General features: G+C 39.2%; 1 protein-coding gene and 1 pseudogene across 4 annotated transcripts in view; one reads left to right on the top strand and one right to left on the bottom strand.

The window, feature by feature from the left end:
- Positions 1 to 25,007, top strand: part of JADE3 (jade family PHD finger 3) — a 139,608-nt gene that overhangs the window by 61,680 nt on the left and 52,921 nt on the right. For 2 of the 4 annotated variants that reach the window (XM_006058761.3, XM_025277268.2), the window contains exons 2-4: positions 2,462 to 2,538; positions 8,585 to 8,641; positions 9,401 to 9,480. In XM_006058761.3, coding sequence (XP_006058823.1) covers positions 8,593 to 8,641; positions 9,401 to 9,480 — 129 coding nt within the window. In that variant the 5' untranslated portion in view covers positions 2,462 to 2,538; positions 8,585 to 8,592. The remainder of the gene's footprint in view (positions 1 to 2,461; positions 2,539 to 8,584; positions 8,642 to 9,400; positions 9,481 to 25,007) is intronic. The other 2 variants (XM_006058759.3, XM_006058760.3) reach the window with 1 other exon arrangement.
- Positions 14,229 to 24,462, bottom strand: LOC102415558 (annotated as a pseudogene).

The following is a 25,007-nucleotide window of genomic DNA, read 5'->3' as shown; positions in this document are numbered from 1 at the left end:
GGGGTTGTTTATTTGTTTGACCTTACATGTGAGACCTGTTATTCTTTCTAAAATCTGGGATAAAGGTATTTTTCCTCCTAATAAATTCTGATGATCATTTTAAATCAGGTAGATGTTATTGTAAATGTATTAGGGGTACATGTGACTAAATTTAAATGTGGAAGCAACCCACAGCAGGAGATAAGACATAATGAAAATCATTATTTTTTAAAGTTGTTTTGAGTTTCTATCTAGAGAAAGAATTATGTATTTCATAGTAAAAGCTTTTGTTGATTCACTTAATTCTTAAGAGGTCTAATTTGCAAATGGCATTTTATCTTAAAAGGATTTATGCTTTGTACATATATCTCTTTATTCTTAAGATGCCAAACCTATATTTATCTGGGTAGTTGAAATTGTTGAATATATGTTATAAATTAAAAAGAAAATGTGGGGAATTCCCTGGTGGTCCAGTGGTTAGGACTCTGCACTGTCACTACCATGACCCAGGTTCAGTCCCTGGTCGGGGAACTAAGATCCTGCAAGCCATGAGGTGCACTCAAAAAAAAAAAGAAAGAAAGAAAATGTACTACTAAGTTTTAAAAAGTTATTAGAACTGAGGCCTTTTTGCTTAAAAGACACAAAACAGATTTTAATTTAGAAAGATTCTAGGACCATTAGAATAGGCCACCCAAGCTAAAAACCTTCCAGTGAGGTCTATATTAACCAGTGGGGCTGAGAGATTGGGAAGGAGGGAGTGTTGTTAGGATAGTGATAATTCAGTTGTATGCTTCCAATTTTTAATAGTCTATCATTAAAAGAAAGGTTTCTTATAGTTTAGATCAGAGGTTGACAAGGTGTGACCTGTGAGCCAAATCTAGCCTGCCACCTGTTTCTGTATGGCCTGGGAGCTAAGAATGGCTTTTAACATTTTTAGTTATAGGTTTAGTGAAATGTTCAGTGAATTTGAAAAGTGAATAGTATAAGTGAAAATTATATGAAATTTGAATTTTAGTATGATAAAGTTTTATTAGAACAGAGCCACGATCATTTATTTGTTTATGTACTGTCTGTGGCCGCTTTTGTACTACAATAGCAGATTTGAGTAATTGCCCTAGAGACCATATGGCCTACAAAGCCAAACATATTTGCTATCTGGTTCTTTACAAAAAAAGGTTGCTGAACCCTAATTTAAACTCCCTTCCCAATGTGGCCTTCCCAAGCAAGATGATTTCTACCTAGGAGGTTTGAAATTTGTTAACATGTCTATTAACATTAAAGAGGGTAAGCCTGTTTCCTGGCAACAGGGATAACTGTGGTTGACATAGAAATACTTTACTGAGTGGCAGGCACCTATCTAGGTAAATTTGTATTTTTTTTTTCTTTAATGGTTTTTGAGAGCTTTGGAAAAGATTTGACCTCCAGACTATTCATCTGATCATAGGAGACTCATGAGTCACACGATGTGTCTTTTAATTTTTAAAAACAAGCTTTAAAATGACTGAGATGAAGGCAGGTTTATTTTTAGAAAGTACAGAAAAGTTCATCTACTTCAACTTCTGGTATCTTTTTTAAAGACAAAGGAGAAGCAGTAAAATATGTAGGATATGTTCTTTTTCTTCTGATTTGTTTACTCTGTTCCGTATTTATGGTTTTAGTTACTGGACTACTCAAGAAATACATTTATAATATTTATGACTTCTGTTTAAGGAAAAGTTTGGGAGGTTCTTTGCCCACATGGGCAGTAATTGATCCTTAAGGATGAAAGAAGTGTTCTACTCTGGTCTGACTAGTGGCCTAACTCAAACATCTCTCTCCATTAATGGCTCCGAAGGGTATTCCTGAAAGTCTAAGGGAGCTAGACTTTCAGATGCTCTTTTATTTAAGGATTACTTCCAAATACCATCATGGATTTATCTTCCCTGATTTTTATCTCAGTCCTTCTTGAACCTGTTTACATTTTCATTCTGTTCCACTTCTTGAGCTGATGAGTTCTCTAAGTTCCCTAAGCATTGCTCAAAATCCTGCTTTCTTTTTGATAAAATTGCCTTTAGGTTACAGGGAGTGCCCCTTTGTTACTTTAACTTTGTGATTGGGTGAATAAAGTCAACAATTTCCACACTCTTCTTGATTCTTATCAATCTGTTTCATTCTTGTAGAGCAAGATTTCTCAGCCTTGGCAGTATTGACATTTCGGGCCAGATAAATATGTGCATTGCAGGATATGTAGCAGCCCCCTTGGTGTCTATCCCCTAGATGTCAGTAACAATGCCCCTTGCCAGTTGCAACAACCAAAGATGTCTCTAGATATTGCCACATTGTCCCCAGGGAACAAAATTGCCTTCAGTTGGAAACCACTGCTTTAGATATTTGTCTTTGTCTTTTCTAAACTGTAAGGTTTGGTGCTTTGGGGACTAACTTTATAAATATGGAGGTTTATATATCCAATTAATTATATTGTGCTTTTCTGGATTTTTTCCAGCCCTGCTTGATGTCCATCGTGAACAACAGTGAGAATCACTTTCATAGTTTCAGTTTTTCAAGTCAGCTGCATCATTTGTGAGTGACATGGGGAACAAATACCTTGAAATCTTAGAAGTTTTTTCTAATTATAAACGTCCTGTGTGTACTGTAAAAAATGTGGAGAATGGAAAAAATTGGAAAGAATGTTTGTCACTCAGAAAACTTCAGTGTTATTGATGCAACTAATGTCAGTAAATTGGTTTATGGCCTTTATTATTTTCTATGTATTTTATTTCATAGATACAGTCTTGCTATAAAACTAATTTTATACTGTTTTTTCCACAGTGTTTTAACATACACATTTTCTGTATATCATGTTTAAATAATTGAATGAAATACCATAATATTAATATACTTTATTCCTCTTTTGTTTGATAGCTAGATTTCATTTATTTTTATTAGGGAGCTTTAGTGAACATTTTGTTCATAAATCATTTTCTGTGTTTTGGATTATTTTTCAGACATGGATGTTGGAAGTAGATTTCCTGGATCAAAGGGTGTGGATATGTTTAAAGTGGAGCCTCAAATTATTTTTAAGCTGCTGCATAGCCCCATAGATGGCACTCAATTGTGGCTCTTTGCACTGACCATGCATTTCATAAGTGTATCTGGTGGGCATATAGAAGGAAAGAAAAGGGCTATGCTTGAGTTAATCACTTTTCCTGCCCCCTTCTCTTCTGGAACATTAATGGGGAATCAAGAAAGTGAAGTTGCTCAGTCGTATCCAACTCTTTGCAACCCCATGGACAGTAGCCTGCACCAGGCTCCTCCATCCATTGGATTTTCTAGGCAAGAGTACTGGAGTGAGTTGCCATCTCCTTCTCCAGGGAATCTTCCCGACCCAGGGATTGAAACCAGGTCTCCCGCATTGTAGACAGACGCTTTACCGTCAGAGCCACCAGGGAAGTCCTAATGGGGAATCAAGTAGCCACCAAACCACAGACTTAGATTCTCAGCCCCAAATAATCCTAGTTGGGTTGACTTCCGACAATGCTCCTTTAAGAAGGAGTTTCACCCAAGGAAGGCATTTACTTTATACTATTGTATTTTGCCTGGCTTACAGCACTTAAGATAAATCAGAATCCTGTTAATCATTTTGAGTGAGATTATAGTAGGAATAAGATCTGAAAAGGCTTCCCTGGTGGCTCAGACGGTAAAGCATCTGTCTGCAGTGCAGGAGACCTGGGTTCGATCCCTGGGTTGAGAAGATCCCCTGGAGGAGGAAATGGCAGCCCACTCCAGTATTCTTGCCTGGAAAATCCCATGGATGGAAGAGCCTGGTGGGCTACAGTGCATGGGGTCACAAAGAGTCGGACACGACTGAGTGACTTCCCTTCACTTCACTCCAAGATCTTAAAACTGCCTTCAAATTACTGTTCTCAAGGGTGCAAGGTGAGGGCTGGTACATATTTCATTTCTGCCAAAACCAAGGAATACTCATTGTGGGAGGTAAGGAAGAAAATAATGCCTTTCTAAAGTCTGCACCCTAAATAGAAGACTAGAATATAAACAGCTGAATAACAAATCCAGATGTAAGACAATGAGGTGCTTTGCATTGTACTTATTTATGGTTTTGCTTAGCAAGAAATTTTATTCTAAAGTACTTTTTAAAGTGTGCCTCCAAGTGAAGTTTCACATGTTGTTTTAGGGATGGCCGTAAGCAGAATCTGGGACTGTATTTGAATGTACATGATTTGTTGAGGGAGTGCTTTCAGGAGAAACTTAAAAGGGAGCGAGGACAAGAAGGTAGGAAAGAGGAAGGAGCTTAAAGTGGAGATATGGTCTTAGGAAAGTGTAGCCTTAGCCAGTTATGGTTAGGGGCAGGTGTAGAGCAATTATTGGCTGCTGGCTGCCCCTGGGAGGGAAAGAGAGTATAATCTCCCTGGCAGGACTCCAGCCCCTGGGGAAGGGGACAGCTGTGAGCCATTAGCAGCCAACAGGCAGTAGCTGGGAGATGGGTATGCTAGCTAGTAAAGGAGATCTGGGTGAGGCATCTTTTACTCTTTCTCATGTTTACGTTGTGCAGGACACTGTGCTGAGACCTGGGGGTAAAAGATGAATTTGACATAATTACTGCTTTGAAGATGGTTGTGGTCTTGTGGCAGGGCTGACCATGTAAAGCATATTTACAGTGCAAATGAAGAGCACTTTACATGGACTGAAGTATGTATAGAGAGAACCTTACTGAGGAGATCCAACAAATGAGTCAGACCAGATTGAGAGAAAATGGGATGGTCCAGGTAAATAGGCAGGGTACTGTAGGCAGAGGGAAGAGCCCTGTCCAAAGGCTGGCAAGTATTAAACAAGATGATACATTCTTGGAATCACATGGCGCATAGCATGTGCAGGAGGTAGGAGAGCAGCAGCTGATGAGATCTGACAAATTGATGCTGGAATGCTCTGGACCTAGAAGGCCATGCTCGGGAAGCTTGGGCTTAGAAGGGGCAGCATTCCTGCTGTTAACTCCCTAGCCTGCCTCAGGTCTCAGGGTCAACTTGGAGTGTCCATTCTCCATATACTTGCCAGCTGTGCTCTGCCCTCTGGTGGCCATGTAGCTCCAAGCATGTTATTTAAACATCTCTGGTGGCTCAGGCAGTAAAGAATCTGCCTTCAGTGCCGGAGACCAGGTTCAATCCCTGGATCAGGAAGATCCCCTGGAGAAGGGAATGACAACCCCCTCCAGTATTCTCGCCTGGGAAATTCCATGGACAGAGGAACCTGGTGGGCCTCCGTCCATGGGGTTGCAAAGAGTCAGACATGACTGAGTGACTTAACACTTTGAGCCCCAATTTCCTCATCTGTAAAATGGTGGTAATGATATTTATAGAACTGCTGTTGTTCTATAAACTTGATTAAAGGTAATAAAGACAGATCTAAAGGTTTACCATCATGGAATTATTCTGCTGATATTTACTGTTCTTTGTCATTTTTCTATAGTAATTAAAACAGCAGTGATCATTGAAATAGATCAGTGGACTTTAACAGCCCAGACCCCCAAATTTGCTTGCTTTGTTTTCTTTAAGTTATAAGCAACCCAGTTTCCGGGACTGGTGTTATTGGTGTTAATCTGTTTCCTAGGCTCTTTATTGATAATACAAGATTTTTTGGTTTCCATCTATAACAAAAAAGGATTGTTACTGTATTAATTTAGAAAGTACCATATTTGGGAATTCCCTGGTAGTCCAGGGGTTAGGACTTGGCACTTTCACTACTAGGGTGTGAATTCAGTCCCCATGCATGTCTCATAATTTTTTGCTGTAAACTGGGCGTTTTAGATAATATAACAATTCAGTACTGGCACCCTGCCGCCCAACCCCAGGGCTCTTTATTATTTGCTTATTTACTCTTTTAGTGACTAGCTGCATTATTTTACTGAAGTCTATTTACTCTCCCCATTTGCCTGAAAGTGTGTGTAGTCTCTCTCTGTCTCTCTCTCTCTCTCTCTCTCTCACACACACACACACAGATGCTTAAACCACTGGAAATTTTATTTAGAGACATTAGTTTTCCCAACATAGGAGCTTTCTGTAACATTCCTCGGCACTGAAATACTGGGTTTCATTTGTCTGGGCTTCCCTGGTGGCTCAGAAAGTAAAGAATCCACCTGCAATGCAGGAGACCTGGGTTTGATCCCTGGGTTGGGAAGATACTCTGGAGAAGGAAATGGCAACCCTCCAGTATTCTTGCCTGGAGAATCCCATGAACAGAGGAGCCTGGCGGACTATAGTCCATGGGGTTACAAAGAGTTGAACACAGCTGAGCAGTTAACACTTTTTTTTAGCATTCCTTGCGATGGATGTAACTTTAAGTTAGGCTAGTTGTTTGTCAGTTGGGAACAAGGGATAAAGTGCAAAAGGGGGGAAAGGGGCAGGCAGAAAAGCAATGAGTTGTGCTTTCAACCATTTTTCCTTTTTGCACTTCTTTTTCTTGGGGATGGTCTTGATCACTCCCTCCTGTATGTCACGAACCTCTGTCCATAGTTCTTCAGGCATTCTTATCAGGTCTAATCCCTTGAATCTATTTCTCACTTCCACTGTATAATCATAAGGGCTTTTATTTGGGTCATACCTGAATGGTCTAGTGGTTTTCCATATTTCTTCAACTGAAGTCTGAATTTGGCAATAAGGAGCTCATGATCTGAACCACAGTCAGCTCCCAGTCTTGTTTTTGCTGACTGTATAGAGCTTCTCCATCTTTGGCTGCAAAGAATATAATCAATCTGATTTCAGTATTGACCATCTGGTGATGTCCATATGTAGAGTTGTCTTTTGTGTTGTTGGAAGAGGGTGTTTGCTATGACCAGTGTGTTCTCTTGGCAAAATTCTGTTAGCCTTTGCCCTGCTTCATTCTGTACTCCCAAGGCCAAACTTGCCTGTTACTCCAGGTATTTCTTGACTTCCTACTTTTGCATTCCAGTCCCCTATAATGAAAAGGACATCTTTTCTGGGTGTTAGTTCTAGAAGGCCTTATAGGTCTTCATAGAACCATTCAACCTCAACTTCTTTAGCACTACTGGTCGGGGCATAGACTTGGCTTATTGTGATATTGAATGGTTTGCCTTGGAAACAAACAGAGATCATTCTGTTGTTTTTGAGATTGCATCCAAGTACTGCATTTCAGACTCTCTTGTTGACTATGATAACTACTCCATTTCTTCTAAGGGAGCCTTGCCCACAGTAGTAGATATAATGGTCATCTGAGTTAAATTCACCCATTCCAGTCCATTTTAGTTCGCTGATTCCTAGAATGTCAATGTTCACTCTTACCATCTCCTGTTTGACCACTTCCAATTTGCCTTGATTCATGGACCTAACATTCCAGGTTCCTATGCAATATTGCTCTTTACAGCATTGGACTTTGCTTCTATCACCAGTCACATCCGCAACTGGGTATTATTTTTGCTTTGGCACCATCCCTTCATTCTTTCTGGAGTTATTTCTCCACTGATCTCCAGTAGCATATTGGGCACCTACCGACCTGGGGAGTTCCTCTTTCAGTATTCTATCATTTTGCCTTTTCATACCGTTCATGGGTTTCTCAAGGCAAGAATACTGAAGTGGTTTGCCGTTCCCTTCTCCAGTGGACCACATTCTGTCATGACCAACCTAGGCAGCATATTAAAAAGCAGAGACTTTACTTTGCCAACAAAGGTCCGTCTAGTCAAAGCTATAGTTTTTTCCAGTAGTCATGTATGGATGTGAGAGTTGGACTATAAAGAAAGCTGAGCAGAGAATAATTGAAGCTTTAGAACTGTGGTGTTGGAGAAGACTCTTGAGAGTCCCTTGGACTGCAAGGAGATCCAACCAGTCCATCCTAAAGGAAATCAGTCCTAAATATTCATTGGAAGGACTGATGCTAAAGCTGATGCTCCAATACTGTGGCTACCTGATGCAAAGAACTAACTCATTTGAAAAGGCCCAAATGCTGGGAAAGATTGAAGGTGGGAGGAGAAGGGGACAACAGAGGATGAGATGGTTGGGTGGCATCACTGACTCAATGGACATGAATTTGAGTGAACTCCGGGAGTTGGTGATGGACAGGGAGGCCTGGCGTGCTGCAGTCCATGGGGTCGTAGAGAGTCGGGCATGACTGAGGGACTGAAATGAACTGTGCGTTCAAAGATGGGACATGCCTCACTTCTTTCTTCATCCAGCCTTGTCTTATGCCTTTCAACCTTGGCCTTTGACAGCTCTACCTTTCTAACTGCTTTTCCTTTCTTGCTCATCTCTTATTGGGGATCCCTGACTGATAATGACCCTGTGGCTGCCCCTCTTTGTTTGGTTGGATAGTGGTCATGTGGCCACATTTGACATAGGACTTGCCAGTCCTATGTCATTCATCCTCTGCAGCTTAGATTTCCTCCTAAAGCTAGTATGTGGCCTCACCCAGTCTTTCACACTCTGTAATGGGGAGAATTTGGTAGAATTCTTCTCCCACCACTCTAGGTCATTTGAGAATATTCTTAACAAAAATAATATGATTTGTGTAATTCACCTGCTGCTGCTTCTTGAGCAGTGTTGACTGCCCTATGGGATGGATCTGTGTGTTGAGTATTTATTCAGTGTTGCCTTCTCTTTCCCAGGATGCATCATGATGAAGCGCCGTAGAAATATCAGCAGCAGTGACAGTTCAGAGGACAGTGAGTAGAACCAGCCAACAGCTGGTAACTCTGTATCTATAATCTTTTAGAGTTTCTTTGACTTGAGAACAAGCTGTTTCATGCTTCTTTCAATGGGTTAAAAAATGTTTCTAAGAAGGAAAACTTGGGGTACCATTTTTCTTACTTGTTTAAATTCCATTAGACAGGTAAGTTAGATGAGAGAATTGGTTTTGTGTGGCATATAGCATTTTGTTTTGCACTTTTTATTTACCCAGGCAACAAAAGCCACATCTACCAATGGAACAGTGCTTTTCTAGAAAGAAAAGTGTGAAAGCATAAATTGTAGACCCGACAGTTTTATTTTAGCTGAGGTGCTAAGTGTTTGGATGTGTCATCATTTGTAAAAGACAACAACTTTATTAACAGTAGCATTTGGGAAAATGCTGAAGGATAGGCAGATTACTTGCTCCACATTTTTAGTTTTTTCAGTTGCTTTTGTGGATACTTTTTCTGTAGATGGAACATAAATTGTCTTGTTCTAAATTATAATGAAGTATGATTATACCAAATTGAATCTCCTCAGTATTAGCATTGTTGAAGCTTTTGCACCCTGGGATGTCACCTATAAATGTCATTAAACTTCTTTATGAGGCTTTTGTGGTTGCAACTTAACTATTTTCTTCAGAGATATGAGGTCACTGTGCTCTTCTCCATCATATATTTCACATACTCTTGGATGACATTTAGTTATAATAACAGGTAATAAGTCTCAGTATTTTTTCTAATTATCTTTTACAGATCCTTGCACTTCCTCTACTTTTGGCTCAATGTATAGGAGCAAGTCAAAAATGCCAAATGAACGCAAGAAGCCTGCCGAGGTGAGATCAGATATTAAATTTTTAGATTTAAAAAATTAGACAGCTACCTTCTGCCTACATACCTACAATACCCAGATCTTAAGAGATGTGAGTAGTAAACAGTGTTCCAGTGGATAGGCTTGTATTTCTGATGAAAACAAGTCTATCTACTTTTTTTTTTTTTCAAGAAAGATTCCATTTTATTTTTCCTTTGGGAAAGCAGTGGTCTACACTCTGCTTTCATTTTGGTAATGACACCTAAGTGCCTGGCTTTAGAATATAAGTCCTCCTCTAGCCAAGAAGTCAGAGTAAGCCAGAGAATTGGGATGGACCAAAAGAGCCAATGATCTGGCCTATGATAGGAAAGAGCTAAGTTGGTAAGTGGGAGGCAATGCAGAAAGGGTAGATGAAGAAGTCATTGATAGAGGAGAAGACTGGGTTGGGGATCTTTGGGGCTATGGTAAATATTCACAGCCTTCAGGGCACTACCACGAAGCCAGGAAAAATGGCCCAGTCCTTGTGAGGCTGGTCATCTTCTGCCTCAAGGGCAGCAAAGTACCAGAGTTGCACTTGGATTTGGGAATAGTTTAGTGGATCTTACAGACTTTCCTCTGTGATAATTAAATGATGAGAAACTGATCTTGCCTATCTTCACTTCTACTATAAGTAGTCTTGCTTGGCTGCAAAGGAAAAAAGAATGTATTAGTAAACTATTGCAGCATTATATGTTATCACAAAGTTAGTGGCTTAAAGCAGCACACATTTATTATCAGTTTCTGTGGGTCAGGAGTCTGGCTACAGCGTGACTAGATTCTCTCTGTTCAAGGTCTTTCAAGGCTGCAGTCAGTGTGCTGGCTGGGCTGTGTTCTCATTTGGAAGTTTGATTAGGGAAGAATTTGTTTGCAAGTTCATTCAAGTTGCTGGCAGAATTCATCTGGCTGGAGTACTGAGAGGTCCCTGTTTGTTGTCATTGTTGGCTTTTGGTAGAGGACCACCCTCCACTCTTAGGTTGCTTATAGTTCTTTGCCATGTGGCCTTCTCCATGGGTCCTCTCAAAACACAGTAGCCTACTTTGAAATCCAGTGAGGGGAGAGTCTTTTACTCCAGTCTGACTGAGGCTTATATAACATAATCATGAGACTGATGTCCCATCATGTTTGCTATTTTCTATTGATTAGAAAGAAGGCCAGGTTCCATTTGACCTCATGCAGGTATGGTGGGGGGAGGCATTGCTTTCGGGTGTCAGAGAGAACATTTCTCCCTTTCTCAGAGATCACTTTTCTATTTTTGCCAGGGATCTTTCTGGGCACAGTAGACTATCAGTGTGTATTTATATGTGTCTGTGTCATACAGAAAAACTTAGGAAATAAAATACACATAAACAGGAGCAAAACAAATTTCCCATCTATCCAGAGGTGGCTTTGACTGCAGAATTGATGAGAAAGAAACCTTGCTACTTTCCCATTTAGGACAACCAGTCCTAGAACATAAAGTGACTCAAGAGCTTTGGGTCGCAAGGCCTGCTGCCTCCAAGTCAGAATATCATTCTTTTGCAAAAGATTGAAGACCTGGGCTACTGGAAGCAAATTTTTTTCATTTATATGCCCCATTCTGTTACAAAAGAAAGAAGCTGATATTGTATAGCAAAACCAGCCTTGGCATTAGAAGAGATTGATTCCATGTTTTGCTGGTTTATTTCATCTCTCTGAGGTAATTTGTTTTGTTGTTATAACATGGACATTATCACATCTACCTCTCATAGGTTCCATTTATTGAAATTTTATGTGCTAGAGCTTTATATTAGATTGTCTGATTGTTTCCCAAAAGTAAGCAATTATAAAAATATTCTTAGATGCTTCCATCATTTGAAAATTTTATTTAATAACTTATTTATATCTGTATGAACTTATGTATATTTATTTTATACTTTGGATTATAATCCAATACTACATAATATATCGTGTTGCTAAAGTTAGTCTGAAATCAGTGAAATTATCTCTTATTTTTCTCTTTTCAATTTCTATTGATTTCTGCTCTTATATTTATTATTTTCCTCCTTTTTGCTTTAGTTTTATTTTGTACTTTTTTCTAGAATCTTGAGGTTGATGCTTAGGCTTTGAAAGTTTTACTTTTTTCTAATATAAGAATTTTAGTGCTGTAAATTTCCCTTTAAATACTGCTTAGCTTCACCCCATTAATTTTGGTATGTTTATTTTCGTTTTCATCCATTTCAGTATTTTTATTTTCCTTGAGACTTCCTCTTTGATACGTGTATTATTTAGAAAAGTGTTGTTTAGTTTTTGAGCATTTGGAGACTTTTCTTGCTATCTTTCTGTTACCAGTTTCTAGTTTGAGTTCACTTTTGTCACAGAACATAATTTGTATGGTTTTAGTTCTTCTACAGGTGTCAAGGTTTGTTTTCTGGCACAAGATATGGTTTATCTTGGTGAATATTTCATGGGCACTTGAAAACAATGTGTATTATGCTGCTGTTGGGTCCTATTAGTTGATGGTACTCTTCTGTATCCTGGCTGATTTTCTGCCTAGTAGTATCCATTGTTTAGAGATGGCTGTAGCAGTCTCCAACTGTAATTGTGGATTTGCTTCTTTCTCCTTTTATTTCTATCAGATTTGCTTTGTGTATTTTTAAGTTCTGTTGTTAACTACATACATATTTAGTGTTACTGTACCTTTTTGGTGAATTTATCATCATGTAATGTCCCTCTTTGTCTTTGGTAATTTTATTTTTCCTGAAGTCTATACTATCTAATACTAATATTGTTTCTGGCTTTCTTTTGATTCATGTTTATATGGTATATGGTATAATTTTCCATCTTTTTACTTTTAATTTACACATACGATTTTTATTTGAAATGAGTTTCTTATATAATTGGGTCATTTTTTACTCTATAAATCTCTGTTGCTTTATTGGCATATTTAAAACATTTATATTTAATGTAATTTTTATTATGATTTGGTTTAAGTCTGCCATTTTACTGTTCATCTATTTATTTTCTCTGTTTTTTTTTTTTTTCCCTCTTTTATTTTCTGTCTTGTGGATTACTTGAATATTTTTTAAAATTCCATGTTGTTGTTTTTTGTTTTGTTTTTTTTTTGGCTGTGGCATGCAGCTTACAGGATATTAGTTCCCCAACCAGGGATTGAACCTGAGACCTCAGCAGTGAAAGCAGAGAGTCCCAACCACTGAACCACCAGGGAATTTCCCCCATATTGATTTTTCTATGGTGGCTTTTAAGATTTAAAGACACATATATCTTTGTGTAGATTTTTAGTGGTTGCTTTTGAGAAGCAACCTTTTAAAGAGAGGCCCATCTTCCAAAATGACTTATCAGTCTACTGTTCTCTACATTTTATATATACTATTTTGAGTGAAGTAAAGGAAGGCTACCACCATTTAGGTTTGTTTATCCACCCCCGACTTTTATCATATAATTATTTAAATATTTTCTCTACATACATTGAGAACTACATTAGACAATGTTAGAATATTTGCTTCAACCATAAAATATTATTATAAAATTCAAGAGGAAAGGAGTAGTCTAGTTTATTTACCCATATTTTTATTCTCTTGTTCTTTCTTTATTCCTGATATTCCAACTTACTCCTTTTGTTTCCTTTCTCTATGAAGAACTCCATTTAGCTATTCTTTTAGGGGAAGTCTGCTAGTGATAAATTCTCTTAGTTTTCATTCATTTGAGAGTGTCTTGGTTTCACCTGAAGGGTATTTTCACTTGATATAGAATTCTGGTTTGACAAAACTTTTTTTTTTTCAGCACTTGAAAAATGTGCTAGTTCCTTCTTGCCTCCATGGTTTCTAATGAGAAATCTGTTCTCATTCAAATGGTTGCTCTCCTATAGGTAATCAGTCATTTCTTTTCCAGTTGCCTTCAAGATTTTTCTTCATCTTTAGTTTTCCAAAGAAAACTTTACAACTGCATACCTGGGCATGGATTTCTTTGGATTTATCCTGTTTGAGATTTGATTCTAAGTTAGATTGTATAATCTAAGTTTATATCTTCTGCCAATTTTGTGAAATTTTCAATCATTATTTCTTCAGCTATCTTTCAGCTTCATCTTTTTTTCTCTTCTTCTTCTGAGACTTCAGTTGCTTGAATGTTAGATCCTTTGTTATTTTCCCACAGATCCTTGAGACTCATTTTTTCCAGTGTATATTCTTTCTTTGGTTAGATTAATTTCTCTTGTTCACTGATTCTTTTTTTTTTTTTGATAGGTAAAAAAATTTTATTTACTTACTTAAATTTCTCCTAAAATATAAAAACCTGAATGGTTTCCTGAATTGCAGCTTTTGGAAGTAAATAAAGGTCAATGCAAAGAACAGTAAGCCCCAACTTTCTGTAGCAGCTTTTTATTTTTCTCCGAAAAAGAGAGTCCATTTTCCTAAAGAGACATTCATTCAGATGAGACATATATGAGGGTTTTTTGCTAAATTGCTAAAAATCATATAATTCCTGTAACTCTAGGTAAGAATTACAACAGGAAGAAAGCATTAACTTAAATACTCCAGGTCACTGCAAATCCTGCAAAGTCCCTGGTGTCTGTGACAGGAGAAGAATCTGACATGTACATACTTGAACTAAAATCTAGGCCACAATGCTCTAAAACTTCATTTACTGGTCTGTAATTCATTAACATACTGTAAGACTTACTTAAATCTAATTATGTGGTAACAAGACCTGAGAGTGTTTTGTAAAAGTTTGTTTTAGAAATCCTTAGATAAACTTAATTTGCTAATTTTCTATTCTGTTTTCTATATTTTTCTTTGTTTCATTGATCTCCTTTGCTTTCCACAAATTCCTAAGGACAGTCCCTAAAAAAATTATTAATTCTGTTGTTTGGTTGGAGGTGAACTTTTCCCAACAGTCTTCAGGTCTGTGGATGTCCAGAGTATAAATCTGGTGAGCCACATGGGCTCCTATAGCAGCCAGGGGAGTGTAGTAGGGTGTAGTCTGGCCACTCTTCACTCCCACCAGGCTCAGCGCCCCCAGCAGGCCACACTGAAACCACTGAGCCACTTCTTGGTGTCTTCCCAGAACTGCAGTGCCGTGGACTTAAGCCCGATCAAAGCATCATCTCTCTTATTCTGATGGGCATAGATAGTATCGAATATTAGAGTCCACATAATTCCAGAAAAATAAAGAGGAAGGCAAATAGATGGATCACAGGAACCCTTGATAGCAGACCACCCAAGTAATGCTCCTCAATTAAGTGTCAATTCCAAGGCTAACTAGGCCAGTATGTAACTCCTTTCTTTAGTGGGTAGGTGACGACAAGAAGTAGGGATGCTGCTTCAAGAGCTGTAGTAATTCAGACACAGAAGAATGCCCAGGGCCAAGGTCAGCTGTTCCCCAAGAAAAACAAAGGATCAAAAAGTTGAAATGTCTCCAGCAGCTATTGGGTGACTTGCTGTTCTTGTAACCTTTTTATCATAGTCCTGGTCCCACATGTCATTAATAGTACAGCCTGCTTCACACATCAGAACAGCTCCAGTGCCAAGGAGGGATAACGTGTACCAGTCTGGGAGACAGCCTGGGTCCGCTGCCAGACCAGTGCTCCAAGTACATGGTAAACAAAGCAGCCAGGTTCCTAGGGGCTTGTCTAACCGCATGAGGCACAGGTAGGGCAGCAGAGGGCAGGGACCGAGTTCATGATCATGGCTGCCAGCAGGCTCAGTGGATGCCCACTTGGCCCCTGCCCAGCCAAGGGCTGCCAGTTCGCAGCATGGAGCCCATGGGCCATGCATACGAGGGCCAGGGAGCGGCTGCCTGAGCCCCACAGCCACTCCTGCACCCCAGCCCTCAGGCCCCATGCTGCCCACTCCCAGCTCCTGTCCCCTGATTCTTTATTCTGTTAATTCCATTATTCTATTGAGCCTATAGTATGTATTTATGTCAATTATTATGTTCAATTCAGTCACTCAGTTGTTGTCTGACTCTCTGCGACCCCATGGACTGCAGCATGCCAGGCTTCCCTGTCCATCACCAACTCCCGGAGCCTACTTAAACTCATGTCCCTTGCATCGGTGATGCCATCTAGCCATCTCATCCTCTGCTGTCCCCTTCTCCTGCCTTCAATCTTTCCCAGTGTCAGGGTCTTTTCCAATGAGTTGGTTCTTTGCATCAGGTGGCCAAAATATTGAAGTTTCAGCTTCAGCATCAGTCCTTCCAATGAATATTCAGGACTGATTTCCTTTAGGATGGACTGGTTGGATCTCCTTGCAGTCCAAGGGACTCTCAAGAGTCTTCTCCAACACCACAGTTCAAAAGCATCAATTATTCTCTGCTCAGCTTTCTTTACAGTTCAACTCTCACATCCATACATGACTACTGGAAAAACTATAGCTTTGACTAGATGGACCTTTGTTGGCAAAATCATGTCTCTGCTTTTTAATATGTTGTCTAGTTTGGTCATAGCTTTTCTTCCAAGAAGCAAGCGTCTTTTAATTTCATGGCTGCAGTCACTATCTGCAGTGATTTTGGAGCCCAAAAAAATAGTCTCTCACTGTTTCCATTGTTTCCCCATCTATTTGCCATGAAGTGACAGGAGCAGATGCTGTGATCTTAGTTTTCTAAATGTTGAATTTTAAGCCAGTTTTTTCACTCTCCTCTTTCACTTTCATCAAGAGGCTCTTTAGTTCTTCTTTGCTTTCTGCCATAAGGGTGGTGTCCTCTGCATATCTGAGGTTATTGATATTTTTCCTGGAAATCTTGATTCCAGCTTGTGCTTCATCCAGCCTGGCATTTCTCATGATGTACTCTGCATATAAGTTAAGTAAGCAGGGTGACAACATACAGCCTTGACGTACTCCTTTTCCTATTTGGAACCAGTCTGTTCCTCCATATCCAATTCTAACTGTTGCTTCTTGACCTGCATACAGATTTCTCAGGAGGCAGGTCAGGTGGTCTGGTATTCCCTTTTCTTTAAGAATTTTCCAGTTTGTTGTGATCCACACTGTCATAGGCTTTCAGTTCAGTTCAGTCGCTCTGTTGTGTCCGACTCTTTGCAACCCCATGAATCATAGCACGCCAGGCCTCCCTGTCCATCACCAACTCCCGGAGTTCACTCAGACTCATGTCCATTGAGTCAGTGATGCAATCCAGCAACCTCATCCTCTGTCGTCCCCTTCTCCTTCTGCCCCCAATCCCTTCCAGCATCAGGGTCTTTTCCAGTGACTCAACTCTTCACATCAGGTGGCCAAAGTATTGGAGTTTCAGCTTCAGCATCATTCCTTCCAAACAACACCCAGGGCTGATCTCCTTTAGGATGGACTGGTTGGATCTCCTTGCAGTCCAAGGGACTCTCAAGAGTCTTCTCCAACACCACAGCTGAAAAAGAATCAATTCTTCAGTGCTCAGCTTTCTTCACAGTCCAACTCTCACATCCATACATGACCACTGGAAAAACCATAGCCTTGACTAGACGGACCTTTGTTGGCAAAGTAATGTCTCTGCTTTTGAATATGCTGTCTAGGTTGGTCATAACTTTCCTTCCAAGGAGTAAGCGTCTTTTAATTTCCTGGCTGCAATCACCATCTGCAGTGATTTTGGAGCCCCAAAAAATAAAGTCTGCCACTGTTTCCATTGTTCCCATCGATCCCATCGATTTCCCATGAAGTGATGGGACCAGATTCCATGATCTTCGTTTTCTGAATGTTGAGCTTTAAGCCAACTTTTTCACTCTCCTCTTTCACTTTGATCAAGAGGCTTTTTAGTTCCTCTTCACTTTCTGCCATAAGGGTGGTGTCATCTGCATATCTGAGGTTATTGATATTTCCCCCGGCAATCTTGATTCCAGCTTGTGCTTCTTCCAGCCCAGCATTTCTCATGATGTACTCTGCATCATAGGCTTTGGTATAGTCAATAAAGCAGAAATAGATGTTTTTCTGGAACTCTCTTGCTTTTTCAGTGATCCAGTGAATGTTGGCAATTTGATCTCTGGTTTCTCTGCCTTTTCTAAATCCATCTTGAACATCTGAAAGTTCACGGTTCATGTACTTTTGAAGCCTGGCTTGGAGAACTTTGTGCATTACTTTGCTGGCTACTTTGTGTGATGAGTGTAATTGTGCGATAGTGTGAGCATTCTTTGGCATTGCCTTTTTTGGGGATTGGAATGAAAACTGACCTTTTCCAGTCCTGTGGCCACTGCTGAGTTTTCCAGATTTGCTGGCATATTGAGTGCGGCACTTTCACAGCATCATCTTTTAGGATTTGAAATAGCTCAACTTTAATTCCATCAACTCCCCTAGCTTTGTTCTTAGTGATGCTTCCTCAGGCCAACTTGACTTCGCATTCCAGGATGTCTGGTTCTAGTTGAGTGATCACACCATCATGATTATCTGGGTCATTAAGATCTGTTTTGTGTAGTTCTTCTGTGTATTCTTGCCACCTCTTAATCTCTTCTGCTTCTGTTAGTTCCATACCATTTCTGTCCTTTCTTGTGCCCATCTTTGCATGAAACATTCCCTTGTTATCTAATTTTCATGATGAGATCTCGGGTCTTTCCCATTCTGTTGTTTTCCTCTATTTCTTTGCATTAATCACTGAGGAAGGCTTTCTTGTCTCTCCATGCTATTCTTTGGAACTCTGCATTCAAATGGGTATATCTTTCCTTTTCTCCTTTGCCTTTTGCTTCTCTTCTTTTCTCAGCTTTTTGTAAGGCCTCCTCAGACAACCATTTTTCCTTTTTGCATTTCTTTTTCTTAGGGTTGGTCTTGATCACTGCCTCCTATACAATGTCACAAACCTCTGTCCAAAGTTCTTCAGGCCCTCTCTCTATCAGATCTAATCCCTTGAGTCTATTTCTCACTTCCACTCTACGGGATTTGATTTAGGTTATACCTGAATGGTCTAGTGGTTTTCCCTACTTTCTTCAATTTAAGTCTGAATTTGGAAATAAGGAGTTCGTGATTATTGTATTATTTCATTTCAAATTTTCCATTTGGTTATTCTTTATATCCTCTTATTTTTTTGCTGAAACTTTCATTTTTTTTAACATGTTTGTAATTTCTCATTGAAGCATTTTTGTGATGGCTGCTTTAAAATCCTTGTCAGATAATTAAAACATTTGTGTCATCTTGGTGTTGGTGTCTATTTATTGGTTCTTAGTATTCTGAGAAATTTTCTGTTGCATCCTGGGCTAGGTTTTTGTGGGGCAGGGCGGGGAGGGGTATTATGTTAACAGACACCAGGTCTTTAAAAAAAATTTTTTTTGTTTATTTCTTTTTGGCCATGCTGGTCTTCACTGTTGCAGAGGCTTTTTTCTAGTTGTGGAGAACAGGGGCTACTCTTTAGTTGCAGTGCGTGGGTTTCTCATTTCAGTGACTTCTCTTACTGTGGAGCCTGGGCTCTAGGGCAAGTGGGCTTCAGTAGTATCAGCACATGGGCTCAGTAGTTGTGGCTCCTGGGCTCTAGAGCACAGGCTCGATAAGTTGTTGGTGCACTGGCTTAGTTGCTTTGAAGCATGTGGGATCCTCCCAGATCAAGGATCAAACCCATGTCTCTGGCATTGGCAGATTGTTTCTTTACCACTGAACCACCAAGGAAGCTCAGACACTAAGTCTTATTTAAATCTTTTTTGGCAGGCCTCCATAATAACCAGACCGGTGGGGAAGAGGCCTGCTGACTTTTTACCACCAGTTGCAGATTTCCCTACATTCTTCATCCTAGTTCTGTTATCTCTCTAGGAAGGTAGTTCTGTTCTCTCTCTGGGAATGGGGAAGGGTAACTCATTACTACTTGGCAGGGGTAGAAATCCGCATTTTGTTGCCTCCACTTATAGCAGGGAGTGGTGTGGTAACAGGTACTGCATTACTAATGGACAGTGGCGACAGTCTAGGCTCCCTACCCAGTCTCTACTGATATCACATTGAGGAGGAGGAATGCCTTGTTATTGCTAAGTGAGAGTGGATGTCAATGCCTTTCAGATGATGTCATTAGTACCATAGGGATTGTTCCTTTTAAAAAAACATTTTTATCATCTTTTCTGAAATATTCTTACAGCATATAATTCATCTACTTAAAGTGTATAATTCAGGGGGTTTTAGTATATTCACAGAGTTGTGTGGGTAAGCATTACCACAATCTAAATTTAGAACATTTTCACTACCCTAGAAAGAAACACCCTATCCATTAGCAGTTAACTCCCCAGACCCCACTCCCAGCCACTGGCAACCACTAATCTAATTTCTGCTTCTATGGTTTTGCCTATTCTGGACATTCCATATAAATGGAATCATACAATATATGGCCTTTTGTGACTGGCTTCTTTCACTTAACAAAACATTTTCAAGATTCATCCATGTTGTAGCATGTATCAATACTTCATTTCTGTTTTATGACCAAATGATATTCCATTATATGCATATATCACATTTTAAAAATCAGTCCTTTAGTTGATAGAAATTAGGGTTGTCTGCATTTTTGGAACATTATGAGTAATGATGCTGTGAGCTTTCATATACATGTTTTTAGGTGGACATATGTTTTCAAAAACACCTAGGTGTAGGATTGCTGAGTCCTATGGTAACTGTTTAACCACTTGAGAGAATGCCAGACTGTCTTCCAAAGGGGCTTCATCAGTTTATATTCCCACCAGCAGTGTACAAGGGTGTTTGAAATTAGTTCTTACTATGGGTACCAGAGACTTGGAATTCCTCTGGTGACCTTGTTTTTGTCTCCTTTTTTGACCTTTTCCTTTATGCTTGTCCTCAGAGATTTTGTCATCTGCAGCTCTTCTAGTATACCTACTGTTATCATTGGAGGCTTTAGTGTGGTGGTAATGATATTAAATATTTAGGATATTTAGGAGGGATAGTGTTCTCTATTCTTCTGATTACATCTCAGTCTTAGGAGTGTGTAGTAGTCCTGTGTTTGGGAGCAGGGTTGGGGAGTGGCCTTCAGGGATAGAGCATTTTGCCCCTGCCCACTATTATCCTGTCTGCCTATAGCAGGTATCCTCTGGTATTCTCAGTCTGTGTCCTTGAGATTCTCTCTCTTGAGTTTAAGGCTTTTTTCTCCCTTGAGTAACACAGGGAAGCTGAGGCTGGGTGCTTCTCCCTTCCCATAGCACTAATCAAATTATTTCAGTGCCCTCACTTGAAATCCTTCGTCTCTAGATGAAGCCTTTTGTTCAGTAAGGAAGCCAGGACACTGAACACCAGCAACCCAGACAGTACCACTGGGGGAGCTTTTTCTCCAGGTTCTCTCCCTAACTTCCCTGTGAGATCCCTCCTAGGTTTCTAGAGAAAAAGCTTACAAGAAGGTGGGAACTCCCTATGAGTACAGCCCCCAGAAACTTCATATTCTCATAGTAGTCCCCACTTGGCCCCCAGAGATTCATCAGAATTTCTAATTTAATGTTCCTACTGGGACCTCTGCCCCAAGTAAGTAAATGCTTCTGTCCTGTGTCTCCCTGCAGGCATGCTTGTCTCTCTTTGAGTCTGACCATTTGTCCTGTGACTCATTTCTCTAATGGTTTCACAAAAAATCGTTAATTTGCTGCCTCTCCTGCCTTTTTCTTCTTGTAAGGATGAGAATTTCTTTTTTCTGACTCTCTACAGGTCCAAGATGAAACCTCATGTGTTTTTTTTTTTTAAACTAGGAGTTAATCATTGAAATGCAGTATAAATGATCTTTTTCTCTGAGGCTTAATTGGCTACACAGAGAGACAAATATTTTCTTTGATGTTTAGTGCTTTGCTGAGATTCCTGTGTGTGCCTCCCCCTGATTTATCCTCTAGAGAAGCATTTCCTAGGGCTATGTGAATTCCACATACGTTTAGGGGCTTTGATACCTTGTGAAAATTGTATGCAGACTTTTAAGGATATGTTTTTATGTATATTTTTTTCTGAGCTAGTAGCCTTCTTCTGATTCTCAAGTGGGCCCCTATTCTTGAAGAAGTTTTTAAAAAGCTAATTGCTGTAGAAAAAGTTCATAGTACTAGGTGACCAATTTGAATATATTAAAAAATCTTTCATTCTTTCTCAAAGCCTGGATATTTTCACCTAATATTAGTCTAACTGGTCTATAAAACATATCAACCTACCTTAAAAGATTGACTGTGTGTCTCCTCTAGGCCTAGAGTCTCATTCGTTACATCTGAGACTTTCATAGCAGCAGGGTGAAAGCTCATATATTTCAAGTCAGCAGAATACACTGCATACTCTCAAATAGAGCCTATCATTTTACCTGTATCTCTAACAAACTTGATTATTTGGTTTTCTGACCCACAGCAGATAAAAAGTACTAAGCTTGCAAATTGCACACTTATTACACAAAAAGGGACGTTGAGGAATGGGAGAAAAACTTTGAAAGCAAACTTCAGTTGTCATCTCTTATGCGAAAATTGCTCAGATCTTCAAGTCAGACTCAGTTGCTCCCACTCCTCCATTACCAGGATATATCAATATCATGGTAAATACCTCTGTGATACAGGGTAGGAGAATTATCAAACCTATCTAAGCAGCCTAAAAGTACATTGCTTTTTGGGAATCAGTGTTTCAGTTGATGTCAGCCCATAGCCATCAGAAATGTCCTATTTATTCTTTATAAGAAACCTAAGAATTATTTTAAACTATCTGAAAGATATGTCCATGATTTTTAAAGCTTTAAACTGAGAAATAGGTTTCGCCTCACTGGAAAAACCACTGTGGGACATAATGTCTTGACAACATTGGCTATTTTTGTTTATAGAAATTCTTTGCTAGGCTTTCTCTGCTTTGAATGGTTTATTCTTTCTAGATAACCTGAAAAGTCTCTTTTTGCCTTAAGATTTATAATTCTAAGAAAATCACTTAGAGTTTATTCCTTTTGATTAGATATAGTTACTGTGTTTGCAGCTGTTTTTTCTTTTTTAATGCTTTTGGGGTGACATCTGTTTGTCATCAGTTATGTATAGTTTTAGATTTAGTGACTATGAATCAAAACTGATCAATCTCTCTGCTTCATTATACATGGACCAGACAGTGTTCCCCTTTGTGTCATATAGGAAGTAAATGTTTTGGCTTTTCCTCTAAAAAATGTCACAGAAATGTTCAGACTAGCTGTGCTTTAAGAAACTGCCCACTGAGAGATGTTAATGAGAACAGTAAAAGCCAGAGCTGTCCATGAAGGGCATTTTCATTTTGTGGCTCTGGCAGGTTAAGCATTGATATTCTAATTGAATTCATAGTGAGGCCTCCTTTGTTTCCACAAGCATCTGAGGGGCCAGGATGGGCATGCACTGTTGGACTTGGCATAGCTGCTGGGCTGTATGTTAGGCTGTGAATTCCCTCTTTGACCATAAATGAGCAGATATCTGGTAAGTACAAAGTCTTTTTGTTTCAGGAACTTTTGGGGAAACTACCAGTGCATATAAAATAGGCACACAATTAAGAACTTGTAAAACTTGTAAACTTCATTACCTAGGTCAGTGTCAATATCCAGATCCGTCATTCACAATCTTTAATTTAGCAGCAAATACCCATGTTTCATTTTGTGAAGTTTCTGCATTACCTCGTGACGTATAGAATGTTGGTTAAAGTTCTCGATGGGGCTCTTGCTTGGGAACACTGTCTTTGGAAGTCAGACCATCCACATTTTAGTTGAGCCATGAACTCACGTCTCCTTTTACCTATCAACAATTAATTTATGGACTGGAAAAGAGAACTTTCTGCTTTTAGAACTAAAGCTGAGACTATGTTGAGGATAGTAAAATAACTGCAGCTGGAGTTTATTTACCAATTACCATGAGCCCAATACCATACTAAAGATCTTTACATAAATTCACCTATTTAATCCCTACAACTACCCCAGTGAGGTTAAGGGTTCTTATTCTTGTTTTACAGATAAGTAATCTGAGACATAGACAATTTAGACAACTTCCCCAAACTAGTAAGTGGTAAAATTAGTAGACCGATCCCAGCAGTCTGTCCCTAGACCCATATTCCTTTCTTTATAAAGATTTTTAATTTATTTTTAACCATTTGAAACATTTGTTTGGCTCAAATATCAAACTATGAAACAAAATACATTCAGAGAGATCCAGCTTTTGTCTCTCTTGTCCCTGTTTTCTCCCCTTTTCTCAGCATTACATGGTTTTCTTTGTAAGTTCTTGGCTTATCTTTTTATTGTTTCTTTATGAAAATAAATACAAATATGAATGTATGTGTGTACTACTATATATGTATAAAACTGATACCTCTATCAGGATACACTATAACTATTTTGTTTGCCCATGTTTATTTTAAAAACCTTAAAAAATACCTTTTCTTACCAGAAGCAGATTCATGAGACCAGTCTGGTAAATATATTTTGTATCACTTTGCAGATATCTTCCTGAGTACTGAACTCGCATTCCTATCCCCTCTTCAGCATTTTAAGTTCTGCCTCATACTTGAAATGTTTGACTTCTACAGCAAGATAAGGCAGACTCTTGCACTCTGCCTTGAGTAAAAATGCTTCTCTGGAAACCTTGGATCTGATGCTATTTAATCTGGCTAGCTTGTTAAATTGAAATCAAGCTTACCATGTAAGTCTTTTTTTCTAAAGGTGGAAGAGAGAATTACAGTAGTCATTGGATTTAGCTTTCATTTGCTTAAGAAAAATAGGTATGAATTGATTGGTATTTCTACAGTCCCAGGTTCCCCAGACTTCACAGTGTTCCTGTTCCCTGGAAGTTTGCTGTTTCTGAAGCAATGGACAAGAGCCAAATTTCATTGGCCTCTGCTTTTTCTCTTTGTCTAGAGTCTTCAAGTTTCTCTTATGTTTGGTAAATGTGTGTATTAGTTTCCTAGGGCTGCTGTAACAAATTACCACAAACTGAGTGGCTTAAAACAACAGGAATTTATTTTCTCACAAGTCCAAAATTGACCAGATTGCTCCCTCCAGAAACTTTAGGGAAATTCTGTTCTTTGCTCTTCCAGGTTCTGATATCTGTCAGCACTTACTGACTTGTGGATTAATGAATCATTCCAGTCTCTACCTCCATGGTTGTACTCCCTTCTCTTCTGTCTCAAATTTGCCTCTGGCTTTCTCTTATAAAGACACTTGTTACTGGATTTAAGGCCCACCTGGATTTTCCAGGATTATCCTTTCATCTCAGAATCCTTAAATTATTTTTATCTGCAAAGAACTCATTTCTAAAGTAATGTAACGTTGACAGGTTCCATAAATTAGGATGTGGACATGTTTTTGGAGTTGGGGGGGCACCATTCAGCCCACTTCTGTGTCTCTAGGCTAACTTAGAAAATGCTACAGAACAGATTTTTGTAAGCAATTTTATCAGGTATGAAGACATGGTATATGCTATGTGATTGTTACTAAACCCAAAGCATGACTTTGCAGTCAGTTGATATATTTCGAGAAATATATGAAAAATAATGAAATATTTTAGGAGGTTGAAAAATACTTGGTTGTAATAGTCTTTCCAGAGCTAAGGTAGGATTTCCCACAGAACCCTGTTTCACAGAGGCAGTAGTTGAGCACAATTGTAAATTGCTACCTCTTCTTAACCACTGTCTCATTAAAGGCATT

The sequence above is a fragment of the Bubalus bubalis genome, chromosome X (assembly GCF_019923935.1).
Source record: "Bubalus bubalis isolate 160015118507 breed Murrah chromosome X, NDDB_SH_1, whole genome shotgun sequence".
Classification (NCBI taxonomy): domain Eukaryota; kingdom Metazoa; phylum Chordata; class Mammalia; order Artiodactyla; family Bovidae; genus Bubalus; species Bubalus bubalis.
The sequence above is the reverse complement of the archived record's forward strand: the minus strand, read 5'-3'. Positions and strand labels throughout refer to the sequence as shown.